The sequence below is a fragment of the Puma concolor genome, chromosome A1 (assembly GCF_028749965.1).
Source record: "Puma concolor isolate L17-30 chromosome A1, mPumCon1.1.hap2, whole genome shotgun sequence".
Lineage (NCBI taxonomy): Eukaryota > Metazoa > Chordata > Mammalia > Carnivora > Felidae > Puma > Puma concolor.
In genome coordinates, this window is record NC_141667.1 from 214,193,958 (window position 1) to 214,211,313 (window position 17,356).

At 42.4% G+C, this 17,356-nt stretch overlaps 1 protein-coding gene and 1 long non-coding RNA gene across 2 annotated transcripts in view; one reads left to right on the forward strand and one right to left on the reverse strand.

Annotated features, from left to right (window-relative positions):
• TNFSF11 (TNF superfamily member 11) overlaps nt 1–6,698 on the forward strand; it is a 38,417-nt gene extending 31,719 nt beyond the window's left edge. The window contains exons 3-5 of the mRNA XM_086711499.1: nt 990–1,035; nt 1,116–1,214; nt 5,161–6,698. Of these exons, the coding sequence (XP_086567625.1) occupies nt 990–1,035; nt 1,116–1,214; nt 5,161–5,582 (567 nt within the window). The 3' untranslated portion in view covers nt 5,583–6,698. The remainder of the gene's footprint in view (nt 1–989; nt 1,036–1,115; nt 1,215–5,160) is intronic.
• Nucleotides 6,699–7,500: 802 nt separating this feature from the next.
• On the reverse strand, nt 7,501–11,795 carry LOC147584749 (uncharacterized). Its single transcript, XR_015255955.1, has 3 exons — nt 11,423–11,795; nt 9,548–9,617; nt 7,501–8,474 (listed from the first exon to the last, which is right to left on the reverse strand). It is a non-coding gene; the product is annotated as an uncharacterized LOC147584749 (long non-coding RNA).
• Nucleotides 11,796–17,356: the final 5,561 nt, after the last annotated feature.

The window sequence follows — 17,356 nt, forward strand, 5'->3', positions numbered from 1 at the left end:
ACATCATGGGATGGGGCAGGGGGCTGAGGAGAAGGCTACCATGGATGGTCATCCCAGTAACAGAGGAATTAGGCATCTCTCCAGAGTGTTTCTAGTATCTAGGTATTTGAATTACCAGAGACACTCTGCTACATGCATTATGTCATTTAATCTTAACACCCACCTTATGATAGAGGAGGTGCTATGAATGTCCTTAGTATAAGTAGGTGGCTGATAAGGGATTTGAATTGAAGTTAAACCTGAGGTTTTACCTACTCCACCTTACTATTTAACGGTAGCTGAGGTCTTGATTCAGGTGGGCATGTAGTTGGATGCTTCATTCTCAGGGCTCAAATTGAGTTAGGCCATTACCTACGCTCGTTATATACTTGTGCTCTTTCTTTCTCTGGTTTGTTTCTCAACCTCTTTGTGGCAGTATTTAAACTTAACTATTGATCCTCCAAAAGCTCTTAGACTTCCATATAGTACTTTAAATGCACCGTGATATTTTTAAATAAAAAATTAATCATTGGGAGCTGGGCATTATTCTCTTTGCTGTGGGCCGAGCTTCAGTGTCATAACAGGAATTCACTGATGAAATAGATACAAAAAGAGCCTCCCTAAAGATTTAAGAGGGTTATTTATTCTGTGGTAATTGTTTTTTTCCTGGGTAACTTCATCTTCATTTGTGTACCTGCTACAAATTCTTAATTATGTTTAATTATTCCAGGTTTTATAATTTACATTGTCTTTTATTTCCTCTTATCGTCCAAAGTATTTTATTAGATGGCATGTGTGTGGTCTATTTTTTAAGCATATAGACATAATTCTTAGGGATGAAATTCTCTTGATAGCTACCTAGAACACCAAAGAATTTCACTGCCTATATATGTCTGGCATAGTTTGAAGGAAAGAAAATTAATTTATTGTATTTCCAACAGTCCTGAATTCTTACTGATTGATTGAAAGAGTGAATATACAAGTAAGATTTTTTTTTCTTTTTATTTCAGGAATTACAACATCTAGTTAGATCACAACACATCAGAGCAGAGAAAGGTAAACACGGATCTACATGAATATTTGAAATCATATAGGGCCAGAACTCTTTGGGCTAACGTGGTTTCTCTCATCTCCAGCTATGATGGAAGGTTCATGGCTAGAACTGGCCAGGAGGGGCAAGCCTGATACCCAGCCTTTTGCTCATCTCACTATTAATGCCACTGACATCCCATCAGGTAAGTTCCGTTAGCATCCAGCCTGAAAACGATTTCAAAAGTCCTTTATCAGCCCATTTGAATACTCAAAAGTATTATTGTCCTGTTACTAAAATTTTGAGAGCCCTTAACTTCTAGATCAGAAGAAAGATCATTTGGCGTTCAGTTGATAATCTCTATTGTAGAAATAGTTATTCTCAACTCTGCCAGAATGGATGTCCTCGCTTCAATTTTAGATCATCAGAATGGGTGCTTATTTTTAATGACTGCCAGTTGAGGTTGCACAACTGGGAAGGACAGTCTCTTGTTACGTTCATCTGTATTTACCCAAACCAAAGTTGATACATCCCCATTGCCAACCCATGAAGTTCATGGATGTATCTCTTGCAGAGTTCCAGGTAGGGGCTTGACAGTGTAATATTTAAGAGGCAGTAGCCCCCTAGAAAAGGAAACATATTCCTCCTTCTCCAAGGGCTTATCGCTTTCTCTGGGCAAGAATTTAGCTCAATGCACTGGAAAGCTGATTATCTTTTAGAAATGAAGAAACTCAGAGCTCTGTGCCTCTATCTACTTTAATGCCCCTGCTGTTCCATCATGTAATCCCCACTGGCCACTCTACTTGGGATAGATGAACATCAAAAAGGTTACAAAGAGGATTATGATAGGGCGTCAGTTGACATTACCATCATCATCATCATGACCTTTGTCCAACGTACTCTATGTACCAGGCATCTCACTGAATTCATTATCTCCAATCCTTGCTACAAGCACGCAAGGTGAGTGATTGTCATTCATTTCGCAGACAAGGAAACTGAGGTCCGTGTGGTACATCTGCCCAGGTCACGGTGGTGACAAGACTGGAAGTTGAACTCCACTCTAGTTCGTTCCCAAGTCCACGGTTTTTACACTACAGTCTATCATATTAGGACCCTGTGGCCAGTTGGCTTTGTCAGAGAGAAGTAAATTCAGAGCTCTTATGTTCTTATTTTCCTGTAAGAAATAGATGAATGTGGTTTTAATAGCAGGGGCTCTGAAGTCTGACAGCCGGGGTGTGAGGCCCACTGTACCTCATTGGCTGTATGACCTCATGCAAATTATTGGAATAATTTGTGTATCAGCTTCTTCAGGGGATGGTGATCACATCCACCTCGTGGGGTGGCTGTGGAGACTAAATGAGGCAATGTCGGAGCATGCTCTTACAGAAGCTGGCATACAGTAAGCACTCCATGAAAGCAAGTTGTTATTATTATTTGAATTTAATTAAATAATTATCCATATTCCACTTTGTTCTAAAAAATCATTTAAGGCTCATTTTTCTTGGAGTTAAAAAAAATATCCAAGTTTTGGTAATGATTTTGCAGCCACTATCATAGCATGGGCCGCAGAGAGATGTTTCCCGACTGTAGACGTAGAAGCTGAGAAGCCAACTCTTTGGTTTGTAGCACATTTTCCTAAACTATCCGTCCTGTCCCAGGTACCTGCTTCATAAACAAATGTTCTCTCTGTGCATGTGTGTGTGCCTCACACTGACGCTACACGAATTTTCTGAGTGAAAACTATTTTGCATATTAGCAAATGCAATCAAATTAATACTGACATCTCAGCTGTGTGTGCTATGAATGTACTCTGCATTTATCTTTCCGGTTCATTTTAAACGGCATATGATAAATATTGCATTGCTCTGTGTGCCAAAGTCTGTTTGGCAATAGCAAGCGTGTTTTCGTTCTCTTCAGGCACCTAGCATCAAATCATTGCCAAAAAACAAGGCAAAACTCCTAGTTATTTTCCGACGGTTATTGAGTTTGTGACTGAGTGAAATGCAGTAGTGTATGCTTCTGTTTAAGAAAATAGCATTTGCTTCTCTGGCTGAGCCAACAACTCCTTGAGTCCATTTATCTCCTGGTTTGGGCCAGTACTGGTCTTCAGAGAAAGGGGGCTTTAACTTGGCATGCTCATTTTTGGCCTCTGTTTTCTGTTTATTTAAACATAAGAAAAAACCGAGAATCTGCCTTATATTGATTGCTAGCTTATGGGTTTTTTCAAAGCTGCTTGAATAAATGCACTGGGAAGTATTTTGGGAGGCCAGACGACATGGCTTTCTTAAGGGGGCTGCTCAGGCTAAATATTTGGAGAAGCCTCTTGTCCCGCACGTACTGGCACTGACCACGGGGGATGAGGGGCTGGGGTGAAAGGTCGTCAGCATGCCTCATCAGTCATGGAAACCCAGGCTTGTCACGCGAGGTCCCTCAACCTGATCACAGGATAGTTTTCTCTTCCTGTCTCCTGCCCTTCTCTGTTCTTGAGTCCTCCTTTGCCTTCATGCTGACGGCTGTCCTCCCTTTCTTCTCTGCATGCTGTGTGCATTCCATTCTTTGCACCAACAGTTTTCCTTGCTGACCGCAAGCCCATCCACATCTGATTGGATTCTCCCTGTCCGCTGGTGCCCTCGTCCCCTCGGTGGGCCGAGTGCTTCTGATCACCGTTAATTTCTGCAGCTTTCACTTGGCAGTTAGATGCTTTAACTGAACTTCAACCAAGTGTCACGCGATATGCAGCAATGAAACTACTCTATTTTCTATTTTATTTTACTTGCTTATTTCTCATTTTCTCCACTAGTAGTGCTAAATGCCGTGAGGTCATAGTGCTTGATAAAGTTCTTTATTATGGGCAGAGTGTCTCCATAGAAGACCCCACACAGATATTTATTGAATGACTGATCAACTAATGGATTGGTGAATGGATGAGTGGATGAATAAAAAGAGAGGTGGTTAGTGGGGAATATGGACATTCCTTCCAATGGACTGGCTAACAGTGGGAGTGATATGTGGTCAAGGCTCCTGTCTTTTCTCCCCTCTGTTTCATATTCCTTTCTTGTCTTTCCAGGCTATATGTCTGAGCCCTTGGTCTAATACTAGCTAATTCTCCCACTGAGAGAGTAGACTTTACCTTTCTGCTTCTCTCTGTTAAGAGTCATCATAGGAGATAAACTATAAGACAAGTCATTAATTGAGAAAAAGACTGAACACAGAGTAGAGTAAGAAGAGGGAAACATGGGATAATTTCAGATGGGAAACTTCTTGAATTTTGTTTACTTTGTCGATGGTTTAGGTGGCTGTTTACCAGCCTGGAGGAATTATTTTACTACTGTTTGTGAGTCTTGCAGTCTTGTCTTGATTCACTGGCGGCCATGGGATGATACTGACATTTGAAATGATAGTTACATTTGGGGTGATATTTACATTCCGGATGCTATAATCTGGGATGACCTGAGGCGGGACCTCCAATGAAAAAGAAAAAAGTGCTACTGTGGGTCCTAGAGGCCGCAGTGCCTCTAATGGCTTCTCAGGCTCACTCTAGCACCCTCCTGTGGATAAGGTATGGAGTTCAGGAAATATACTATTCTTGGACAGGGATTGGAACCATTGGAGTCAAGCAGAGTCTGGAAATTCTCTTCCTATACTTGTCTCTTGCTTTCCTGTATCAACTGCCTTTGGCTTATTCTCTGTCTTCAGCCTTAAATGATCTTTCTGATTCTGTTGGCTGACTCCTGTACCTTTTTTAAGTTCTCAGACTCAGTTGCAATTCAACAAAGTCATTCTTGATTCTTCTGGGAGGAACCAAACTCTCTTTCTTTTGAATTCCCATGGCAATTATCTGTCTGCACCTTGGCTCTCAGGGCATATGCCTTGCTTCTTATCTGAATACACCACACCTATCGGTCATGTCCTGTAGTCCCCTTCAGGGAAGGAAAACTGGGTTTTTGTCTTTGTACTCTCTCAGATGTCTAGCAGAGAGTGCTAAGCACATCTTAATGTTTCTCTGCCCTTTTAGAAAATAAATTCTGATGAGGTATTCTCTGATTGGAACCATGACTATTATGCTGTTTTTCTCCAACCTCATAGAATCGTGAGGATGTCCTTCTCCTCAGAGGGACAGATTTTAAATCATGTGCCTTTCCTCCCCTCAGGTTCCCACAAAGTGAGCCTGTCCTCCTGGTACCATGACCGAGGTTGGGCCAAGATCTCCAACATGACTTTCAGCAATGGAAAACTAATAGTTAACCAAGATGGCTTTTATTTCCTGTATGCCAACATTTGCTTTCGACATCATGAAACTTCAGGAGACCTCGCCACAGAGTATCTTCAGCTGATGGTGTATGTCACTAAAACCAGCATCAAAATCCCGAGCTCTCATACCCTGATGAAAGGAGGTAGCACCAAATACTGGTCAGGGAATTCTGAATTCCATTTTTATTCCATAAATGTTGGAGGATTTTTTAAGCTACGGTCTGGTGAGGAAATAAGCATCGAGGTATCCAACCCTTCACTACTGGATCCAGATCAAGATGCAACATACTTTGGGGCTTTTAAAGTTCTAGATATAGATTGAGCCCCATTTTTTGGAGCGTTATTATGTATTTCCTAGGAGGTATGGAAAATTTTTTGTAAACAAGCCAAGAAGGATGTATATAGATGTGAGACTACTAAGGGGTATGACCCATAATGGTACAAGAAGACTCTTTCCATGCTTTTGACTATAGAGAGCACATGTATTTACAGCCAATGGGAGATGTTGGCTTAGGTTGTTACAGTCCGAGGGCTTTCTGACATAAAGGTTTTTAAATTTTGTAACGAATTCCTAGAATTAGGCCATAGGAGCAATTATGGTTGCCTTCATGCGGACTACGGGAGGGGTTAATTCTCTGGATCTGGCCTGTGGTTATGCGCCACGGTGCCACTCAAGTGGAGAGGGTGTCCTCTCATTGCAAATGGATGATCACCAGAAGGGTTAAGTTCTTTTGAATTGTTACATCATGCTGGAACCTGCAGATAAATACTTTTTCTAATGAGGAGAGAAAATATATGTATTTTTATATGATATCTAAAGTTATATTTCAGATGTAATGTTTTCTGTGCAAAGTATTGTAAATTATATTTGTGCCATAGTATTTGATTCAAAATATTTAAAAAATGTCTTGCTGTTGACATATTTAATGTTTTAAATGTACAGACATATTTAACTGGTGCACTTTGTAAATCCCCTGGGGAGAACTTGTAGCTAAGGGGGAAAAAAAATGTGGGTTTTTTTGCTACTATCAACTGTATCATATTTCTTTATTCTTTTTAACTTAGTAGATTTTTCAGGCTTGTCAAGTCTGCGCAAAAAAATTAAAATGGATGCCTTGAATAATAAGCAGGATGTTGGCCACCAGGTGCCTTTCAAATTTAGAAGCTAATTGACTTTAGAAAGCTGACATTGCCAAAAAGTATACATAATGGGCTACTGGAATCTGTCAGGAGTATTTATATAATTATTGAACAGGTGTTTTTTTCTACAAGTGCTGCAAATTGTAAATTTTGTGGGGTTTTTTTAATGGAAAAGTTATCAGTGGCTTATCAGCAAAAAATCCCTTTTTAATATAGGAGATGATATTTTATATTGTACAGTAAAAACATTGCCTTTGAATGTTCATTTTTTTGGTACAAAAATAAATTTATAAGAGGACCTGCCTTGTGATACTGTGCCTCTCTTCCGTCTGTCTTGCTCTGTGATTCCATTCTCTCCAATATGGTATTGTGGCTTCCATCTTTCCAAAGGTTACCAGGAGAAATGCAGATTTAATTAAAAATTAAGAATGGATTTAATTGAATTAGTGAACCTCAGAATTTGAAAAATAATTTATAAGGGATTTGTATGCAAGAACGTAGCCAGATCGAAAATAGAGGCTTCGTCGCTCAAAAAAGAACAGTTTGTGTCATGCTATGTCATGAGAAGAAAATGATATTGTGCACAAGTTCCTAATGCCCTGCAGGACAACCATTTGACCTGGAGGGGCCCCTGAACATTTTATGGCTTACCATGGTGAGGGAACATTAGCGATGGACTAGATCCTCGACCTCATGGAAATTTATGTGGGGAGCTGTCCCAACTCTGCTCCCCAACAGTAAGAGCTGTCCCAACTCTTACTCACTTGAAAGAGATGTAAGAAAACAAGCAACTTAGGAAGGCACAGGAAACCATAATATAAGGCACTTGACATTCGCGGATAAATGTTTCTTGATGGTTGTGAAGAATGGAAAGAGGAAAGAAATAGCAGATGCTAAAGAAGAAATTGTACATTGAAAACAGCAAAGCTATGATTGTAGCACTCAATCATTGTCCAAAATACACCTATTGTTTTAAACCTATCAGTAAATCTGAAGTAGATTGGCACAAAATATGATTTCAGTGATGCATATCCCAATCGCTGAGCCTTGCTTTAAGGAAAAATGATGTGCAATCGGAATTTCTCCACTCTCCACGGACACAAAATGTTGTTATATAAAGAACCTAATTAGCTGCCCTGGCTCCTATGATGTGATTCTGTCATTTGCACAGGTGAATAACGTTCATTTGTTCCACATTATTTACGGAGCACTAACTATGTGCTAGGCACTGTCTCAGGCACTGAGGATTCTACAGCATTCTTCCCGCCCTTGAGAAGTTTCCCTTCTAGTGGGGAGGAGCCTCATAAGAGTGTGGGAGGTGAGCTCCAGGGCATGGACCTGTAGAGCACGCTGTGGTATCAGAGAAATGGCCATTGAACCCAATCCTGGGAATCACAGAAGTTACAGAAATTAAATTGGGCTGGATAGTATGTGGGCTGAAAGCTTCCGAAAGTGAATATAGAGTAGGATATCGATTACTATTTTTAATTTAGAGGCAACTGACGTGCAATCTCTCAAAGATGAGCTAAAACCCAAAGTCTAGGGTTGGAAAGAACCCAGGATCTTGTGCGACAATACATGGTGGCACCAGCCAGACTGGGGAACTAACATGGCGGATGGTCTGCAATACTAAGGGAGATCCTTTATAGAAAACCTCGAAAATTCAGCCTGACTGTAACGTTGAACTTGCATATGTTAACAACCTGGTAGGGATTGTTAGAGCTCTGCTGGAATGAACCTATGACTTAATGAAATGTTGGTGTAGACTGGCCTGTGCCTTGAAGGAGTAAGCTGTAACAAGGGGCTGTGCCAAGGGTGTGGAGGTTTAGAAAAGGCTTTTCCTCTTTTCTAGTGATGCTCCAGGCTTTCTGGGATCTGAAATGCAGGACTCAATACCCGACTTCCCCTCACACACTATTTTACTGCTGTACTGTCTTCTCACTCACCCCTTTTCCCATTTCCATCCTTCTTACGTGTTTTCATCTTTTTCTTTTCGCCTCGAATCCCCGGCCCTTGCCTCAGAGAAACGTTCCGTTTCTCTAGTGGCCCTCGAGGAATAAGGAGGCTGCCGCATCTGACCGAGATGGAAGCAGAGCCTGTCAACACTCAGCAGCGACGAAGTGAATGCGCTGAGGACTGACAAAATCATGTCAGGAAACCAACACACACACCGGACGCTCTGGCAAGTGGGATTGTGTGCTCGTTGCAAATATCCCACGTCAATCATCTTTCTAACACATGCCAAATCTGAAGGAAGGAACGCATGCGAATTTTAAAGGCGTCTGTCTTTGTGAGTCGGCTTCTCCAAACCCACTAGACTCACGCACACTTGCGTCTTTCCAAAACACTACGTGTGAGGCAGCTCCTGTTCCGTGAAGCTGCTTTCCTCACTCCCCTCCTGCTTCCTTTTGGCTCCTGCATTTCCATTAGGCCCGCCTAGAAAAGTATCCAGGGAAGACGGCCCATTCCCAGTGACTCAGGGGGAAACCTGAGCACCTCAAGCCTCATCCTGTCTCTCTGGGTCTACTTGTTGATTTGGGGTTACACTGGTACACTGTGGGGGGACACAGCTCTGACTCAACCTGCCGTTCCACATTTAGTCTGTAGGGTCATTCGGGGCAGGCCAAGCATGTGTCAGCCTCACTTTTGGCTTCGCTAATCGATGCTCTGGCTTCTCTGCTATGAAACTGAAATACGTTTCCCAGAAGCTGCATTTATAAATGCTAATTAGTTATTGATTCACATTATGATGATTTAGGCTTGTGTCACTTCTTACAATAAAAAATTTGTACACAGCGAGTGCTAGACTTTAGCTATGAAACAGAAATCTATCCTTCTGATTAGTAACACTTTGATGATACTTCTACTCTCGTAATTTAAAAATTCTATTTCCTAATCATTTACCCGCCTCCCCTCCCCTCTCCTTTGCTGACAGATTTTCTTTACAGGAGCCGGTCAGCGTCTTGACCAGTACTCCAGCTATTAGTAGCGACAGCCTCTGTGATCTTATCAGATGAGGACCAGTTATAATGTTATTCATATTGCAACTGGCTTTCAGTGTTTATAGAGAAATCCTGTAGAATCTTCTGTTTTGAAAACTGAAAGAGGTGTCCTTTCCTTTGGGCAAAGGAATGAGCTAGTAGTTACTTACTCCATTAGTAGCATCCAGAACTAAGAACCTGAGGATCAGGGCCGGCTTCAGAGACAGTAATTTCCCCTGAAAAAATTGATAATTTAAACTCTCTTATGAGGGCCTTAAAATCATGGTATGTCACTCTCTTGGGCAAAGCCTACTTTTTTCCTCTTTCTGTGGATTCTGCAGAAGCTTCGTTTTCTCAAAGGCCTGAACTTAATAATCTTATGTTGGTGGAATGGAAGTTCCTCATGAAATTTACACATCTTTTGGAAGAAAGATTGCAAATTGGGTGTCGGCCGGACCCAGGATTGGAATCTACCCTCTGCTGCTTGATAACCTCGGGCAGGTGGCCACCATTTGGATTTCAGTTTTTTACCTTGTGAAGTAGGAGTCAACCTACCTGTGTTGACAAGTTGTGAGGATTGGCACATGCGAGGGGCTCAACAAATAGGGGCCACCAGTATTGTCTTCCCACCCCATTTGCTACACACTTAGTCCCCAGAGTCAAGCACATTGAAAAAAAATTTTTTTAACGTTAACTTATTTTTGAGAGAGAGAGAGACAGAGACAGAGCATGAGTTGGGGAGGGGCAGAGAGAGAGAGGGAGACACAGAATCTGAAGCAAGTTCCAGGTTCTGAGCTGTCAGCACATAGCCCCACGTGGGGCCTGAACCCACGAACCGGGAGATCATGACCTTAGTTGAAGTCAGACACTTAACCAACTGAGCCACCGTGGCACCCCCCAAGCACATATGTTATCTTTTTTGTCTAGCTGCCATGCATGGCCATATGGAGGAAAGCCCTGGACAATGCATTATAAGCGACACTAGGATAGATATGAAATTAATTTTCTAGGGCTGCAATAGGTAACAACTGCACAACCCGAGTGGCTTAAAACAACAGAAATTTGTTCTCTCACAGTTCTGGAGGCTGGATATCTGCAATCAAGGTGTTGGTAAGGCCATGCTCACTTGGAAGGTTTTAGGGAAGAATCCTTCCTTAGGATTCTGATGGGTTCGGCAGTCCCGTTCCTTGACTTGTAGATGCATTGCTTCAATCTCTGCTTCTATTGTCACATGGATCTTCTTCTTGTGTATCTCTCAACCATCCTTTCTTCATTAGGACACCAGTCATTGGATTTAGTTCCTACCCTAACACAGCATGACCTCATCTCACCTTGATTACTTTGCAAATACCATATTTCCAGATAAGGTCACATTCACAGATTCTGGGTGGATGTGAATTTTTAGGTAAAACTATTCAACCCAATACAGCTATACACAGAGTTCAGGAAGGAATAAACATCTAAAAACCAAACCATAACTAAACTAGAATTAATTAATGCCACAATAGAAGCATGAGCAATGGTGCTGTTGAATAAACCTAACACAGTGAGGGCTTGTTTCACTGAAATATGAATGAATTCATATTTGAATCCAATTAAGAATGCTGTGTTTGTGTTGGCTGTTTACTTTCATGAGACTATACTGGGATTAGGACAGGCTGTTATGCGCCCTCTTATAACTTCCCTCCTTGTGAGGTCTCTCCCTCTCTGCTCCCCACCCCACCCCAGAGCATTGTGGCTCTGCTGATGGCCACCACCAGGATTTGTATGTGCTGCTTCTTTCTAACGGCAAATGTGATTTTGCTCAAGGATGAGGAGTTAAAAGGAACCAATTTGAAAGAATTCATCTCCATAATAGACAGGGAACCAGATGGAGAAAATGTTACTTACCCAAAGTTCCAGAGCTCAGAGGAAGGCAGCCAAGCTTGATGGAGCTTTGCCCGTGGAGGTGTTCAAGGCTGGCATTTAGCAAGAGCTCTGCCTGCACGCCAGGGGGTGGGTGATGGCAGGAAGGGCAGGGGTTGAGAGATCAGTACCATACCTGTGATGTTGGAATCTTGGGTAAAGTAACCAGCATCTTCATAAGTTTGTTTTTATTGTAGGGTGCCTGGGTGGTTCAGTTGGTTAATCATCTGATTCTTGATCACAGCTCAGGTCTTGATGTCAGGGTTCTGAGTTCAAGCCCTGTGTTGGGCTCCATGTGTGGAGCCTACAAAATTAAAGTTTTTATTGCATTTTTGGTGGGAGTTGTGGACATCTGTCATTGGATTTAGGGCCCCCCTGGATAATAGAAAAAGATTTCCTCTCAGGGTCCCTAGGTGGCTCAGCTGGTTGAGCATCTGACTTTGGCTCAGGTCATGATCTCGTGGTTCATGGGTTCGAGCCCCGCCTCTGGCTCTGTCCTGACAGCTCAGAGCCTGGATCCTGCTTCGGATTCTGTGTCTCCCTCTCTTTCTGCACCTCCCCTGCTCACACTCGGTCTCTTTCTCTCTCTCTTTCTCTCTCTCTCTCTCTCTCAAAAATGAATACATATTAAAAAAATTTTTTTTAAAGAGGAAGATTTCCTCTCAAGATCCTTAATTGTACCTGCAATGAGCCATTTCCTAAATAAAGTATTATCCACAGGTACTAGGTTTAGAATGTAGACATATCTTTTTGAGGCCACCATTCAACCTACTATGCTTTCCAAATCACAATTATTAATGGGGCCAGTCACCCTGATATCCTTCTCCTTGTGGTTATGGCTTTCACGGAGGGACAAGGAAACCATCAGAAGAGGCTGGGGCCGGGAAAACAACTCATAAGTAAAATACTGAATGATACAAAAATCCCCAGATCTGCAAAATTCTGAAAATGTGAATGCATGAGACAGATCCCAGAGGGGATAGACGTGTATGAGAATGTTATTGTGTTAGGGAAATGGGATTATAGATGTTTTCTTCTTTCCAAAATCTCCCTGACTATTGTTACGCTGCCATTGAATTCAATAATAAAGAGCATTAAAACTAATGTTTTCAACAAAGAAACGATATGGCAGCTTTTGGTGCTAAATCAATCTAGGGCCCCACAATGTGAGACCTGCTTGTTTTTTAAATAGGATGCCCTGGAGGCCTGGGGAGACTGCATCAGCTGGAAAGGCTGGCGTTTTAGAACAGGAAGAAGTAACTTCACCCCCAGGTGTTGCCTTTCACCCTTCCCAGCCTTGAACTTAGACGGTCAGAATTAGGGGCTACAACCTTGCAGAAAGCAGATTTCACATCCAATACTCCCTCCTTCCCTCCTAATACTTGGCTTCTTCACCACTCTCCCTGATTCTAGAAGGACAAGATGAGGAAGCAGGACAGTTTCAAAGGAGCATGTTTTCCTGAACGCCTTAAACCCAAGAGGTTCCAAGTTAATTTTTTAAAGATAACTTGACAACTTGTTCACTTTGTTTTCTGCCCTCAATGGGGGAGTAAACTTGACAGACAGAGACAAGTTAATTGAAATGTTCCCTTGGCGTGCAAACTGCTTGGGTAAAGATGATATCCTTTGTGGCATGGCTGTTTAATAAGGTTTTTGTTTGTTTTTTGTTTTTCATCTGAATTGTCAAAAGGAACTCAAAGCTGAACATTTTTGTTTCTGATATAAGGGTTGGTGATAAAGCTTTTCCTTTAGAATAGAAACTTTATTGTTTCAAAACCTAGTAAATTCCTTTTTGTCGTTGTTGTTAATGCTTATTTATTTATTTTTGAGAGAGAGAGGGATGGACAGAGAGAGGGTGACAGAGAATCCCCAGTGGGCTCCACGCGGATGATGCAGGGCTTGAACTCATGAATTATGAGGTCATTACCTGAGCAGAAATCCAGAGTCAGATCGAGCCATCCAGGTGCCCCCAAAGCTAGGAATTCCTATTTAATCCTCAGATATTGGCCCATAGAAGTTCAACTATGCAGGTTACAATGTCAAAAGCATCTCCTCGACTAAAAAGTGGGGTAGGCTTCTGGCTAAAGGGAGGAACACAAACCTTTTTTTAAAGCCATATATGACATAATCTTGTTTTTATAGGGAACCTACAGAGATCTGTGGCATCACTGATGTGCCTGGAAGGAATGAGTCATTGAATACTCTGGGTCTAGAATGTAGGCCCCAAACCACAAGGCATAGGCCAATTTACCCCACTTTAAATGAATATTTAAAAATATGTGTTCACAATTTGTTTAGGAGAGGAGATTGATGTATGTGAATGGGCAGAGGAGACTGCTTGTGGCAGCATTAAGCCTCCTTTGGACTGCCCTGAACAGTAATGATCTGGTCCAAACTTGCATATCACACTCAGTAAAATGATTCTTCAAGTTCATCAGAACCCCACCCCCACCCCCAAATAGTTGATCACCTCCCTTTTTTTGGAAGAATATGCTTCTTGGGAGCCTGACCCCTATGGATGGCCCCAGGGGCCAAAATGAGTTCCTTCCTGGCATATAGAAAAGTAAATATATTACCTCCATCTCTGTTTTCTTATATTTCAACTGTCCCAGGCACCTGCTCCTCCAGCCCAACCAGTTTGGCTCTGCAAAACACAGCAATGTATGTAGTCTTTAGTCTTTCCATGAAAAATAATGATGGACTGTATTACATCATCAAATTGTCAAAGGTTATCAATAGTCTGTTAATGCGTTTTCATGCATTTTTCTTTGCCTGAAGCAATGATTCAGAAATATCCAGATTTGTTTCTTCTCTTTTAGGAAATCTCTCTAGGGCTGTTCTCACACATAATCTCTTTAACCCTCATTACAATTCTAGGTAGTGACTGTTATTATCCCATTTTATAGATTCATAAATAGTAAGTGACACCTGGAGCATGTGTGTGTGTGTGTGTGTGTGTGTGTGTGTGTGTGTGTGTGTGTATGTGTGTGTGTGTGTCTGTGTGTTTGGGATTAGAATGTAAGACTACTAGAATGTCTTCTGCCCTCCTGATGCTGCAGACAATGTGACAGACCATAGCCCACTCTTTGCTGTGTGGCTCTTAATTTTTTGCTCCTTGAATTTTTGCCCTCATTTCTTGCTAGGGCTACACAGAATTGGGTGTGGGATGGAAGGGGAATGGAGCTAAAGAAACCACTTTTGCCTCATGAGCTTTTTCAGGTGTGGTGCCTTCTTACATAGAATCCCAAGAAGGGAAGGATGACAGAGTGGAAAGATGAACAAATTTGATGTTGGGAGAAGAGAGATCTAGGTGTGCCTTTTCAACAATTGTTTCATATCTTAACCTTTCTGTAGCTCCACTTCTTTATTCACAAAATTAAGATGATCACAGCGACATCACCTGTTTTGCGCTCTTGAGAACTCAAGTAAAAGAAATGTGCAAACATGGCAGAAAGAATACATTGTAATATGGATTGGGTAGGGTGAATGTTTTTGAAGTCACTCACGACAGTTACAGTTTGACCTGATGGGCATCTAGTATCTTCCCTGAAGCTGCTTTCCTCCTCCAGTTCATTCATACCCTCTCTGGTGCCATCTCCCAAACCAGCAAGCATTTATGGGAAAGATTTTAGTGGTCCATGAGCTCAATGCATGTCCTGCTTTCAATAGTGATGCAAGCCTTCAAATTAATTCTACTAGGATTTGACATTTTATTTATTTATTTTAATGTTTATTCATTTTTGAGAGGCAGAGAGAGACAGAGCATGAGTGGGGAAGGGGCAGAGAGAGGAAGACACAGAATTCGAAGCAGGCTCCAGGCTCTGAGCTGTCAGCACAGAGCCCGACACGGGGCTCAAACTGACGAACTGGGAGATCATGACCTGAGCCGCAGTTGGACCCTCAACTGACTGAGCCACCCAGACGCCCCTAGGATTTGACATTTTGAAGTTTTCTTTTTCTCCTGTTGAACTCTGGTTTCACATTCTAGAGAGTGAGTTTATCTCTTCCAACCTTTCCCTTTACTAAAGTGGAAGAGAAAGGGGAAAGGCAAAAAAAGTACACTTTAATCACAGTGGCAATGGATCACTTTCTCTTTCCTGCAGGCAAGTAGCAATGAATTAGAATCTCAGGGCCAAACCCACTTTGCTCTCCCTCTCCACTGGGCACTTCTGGCTTTCCTCCCTTTGCCTGGTGGAGCCGATCAGCCTGTGCTGAGCCCTACTGCTGAAAGTGAAGGGAGTCCAAGAAGATAGCGGCTTAGACAATTCTCCTTCATTTTTTGTAAGCAACTCTTTAAAGACCACTCCCATCCCTTAACCGAAAATCCTCACAGCCTCCAAGGTCTAGCATTTGGTAAGGAGTCGATAAAATATTAAACAACACTTAAAACAATTTTTAGAAAAATGAAAAGATTTAAAGAGGATCTTCCAGAGAATGTGTGTTGTTCATTTAGTTTTGAGAAAGAGAGAGAGAGAGAAAGAGAGAGAGAGAGAGAGAGAGAGAGAGAGAGAGAGAGAACAAGCAGGGGAGGGGCAGAGAGAGACAGGGGACAGAAGATGTGAAACAGGCTCCATGCTGACAGCAGAGAGCCTGATGTGTGGCTCGAACTTGCAAACTGTGAGATCATCACCTGAGCCGAAGCCGGCCGCTGCTTAACCAACTGAGCCACCCGGACACCCTGAGATATGTGTATTATAGTAGAAAGAAAATTCCCCAGTGAAAAGAATGGTTCACTAAGGAGAAACATTTCAGATGGCAAGGACTGGTTAGAGAAGAGATATTTCGTGTGTGCGCGCCCATGTGTATTTGGTAGGTATAACTTTGCATGTTTTATCTGTAAATAACAGACAACCTAAACTCAAGTGGCTTGAACAATCAGGAAGTTAGGAAATCTGTTTCCTTGTATAACAAGAAATCCAGTGGCGAATCAGGCTACAGGTGTAGTACATCAGAGCTCCAGATCTACTTCTATTGTTCTCTTTGATTGGTTCTCCATCGTGTGTTGACTTCACCCTCTCGGTGTTAGCAGTCCCAGACATCAAATTCCAGTACAATGTTCAGAGGAAGAAATAAAAGCATAACTGGCCCAGGCTTGGCCAGTGCCCCTGCGGGGGGTGGGGCGGGGGCTCCCCGTGGCACACAGAGTAAGTTTGACAAATCTCACTAACCGGCTTCTAGACAGAATTCAGATGAGAGCAGAGGGAGCTGTATGTTTAGCTTATGGAAGACCATATTGTTACGGATTTTTATGCCACTTTTGTGTGCAGAACTCAAACCGGAAGATTTCTCTGCAGCAAACTCCACTGGGCACTATCCGCTCACAGCTGTGTGACCTTCACCTGAACCTTTGCTACTGTGCTTACTTGGCTTACAAGTACCACATTGGGGCTGGATTTCTAACATTGCACACATGTTATCTGAAATCCTCCTTAAATTTGCTGCTCTAGTCAATACACCGAGGATCCACTATAGAAACGTTCTGTTGCTTTAACGTCAGCCCTACTCAGGGCTTGTTCTTGCAAACTTGTTTGCCCACTGAAAACATGAGATCGGTAGCCCTTTTGCGTTCCCAGATGACTTAACAGCTGCTTTGGATCAGCTGCACGACTGGCCCGAATGACTGCAAACATTGGTCATCAAGATGGCTAAGAGACAAGTTTCAACAGCGCAACAATTTCAGGGCAGCAAGTTGATGTGTCCAAGCCCTAGTCCGCTCTTCCTATGTATTCCCAGCTGTGCTGCTTCTAATCCTCATCCTCGGCGCTGGGCAGGACAATTTTGTAAAACACAGTTACAGTCCCGTCATTCACTTGTCCCCAAGCCTTACATCCTTTCTCCGCACAAACAGATGAAGTACAAAAGAGCTGCTGGCATCAACCTCTTTTTGCAAGTTTTTCTCCTGAAATCTCTACACGATGACCTGTGGCCTCTCCACACGATGCCCCAGTCACCCCAAAGAACCAGCTGTTGCCTCTTTGAGCACCCGTGTGCTTCCTCACCTCTGTGAGTGTGTATGAGGTTCTGGGCGGACCTACCCCCTTCCCTGTCTCATATCTGCTTCTCATTCCTT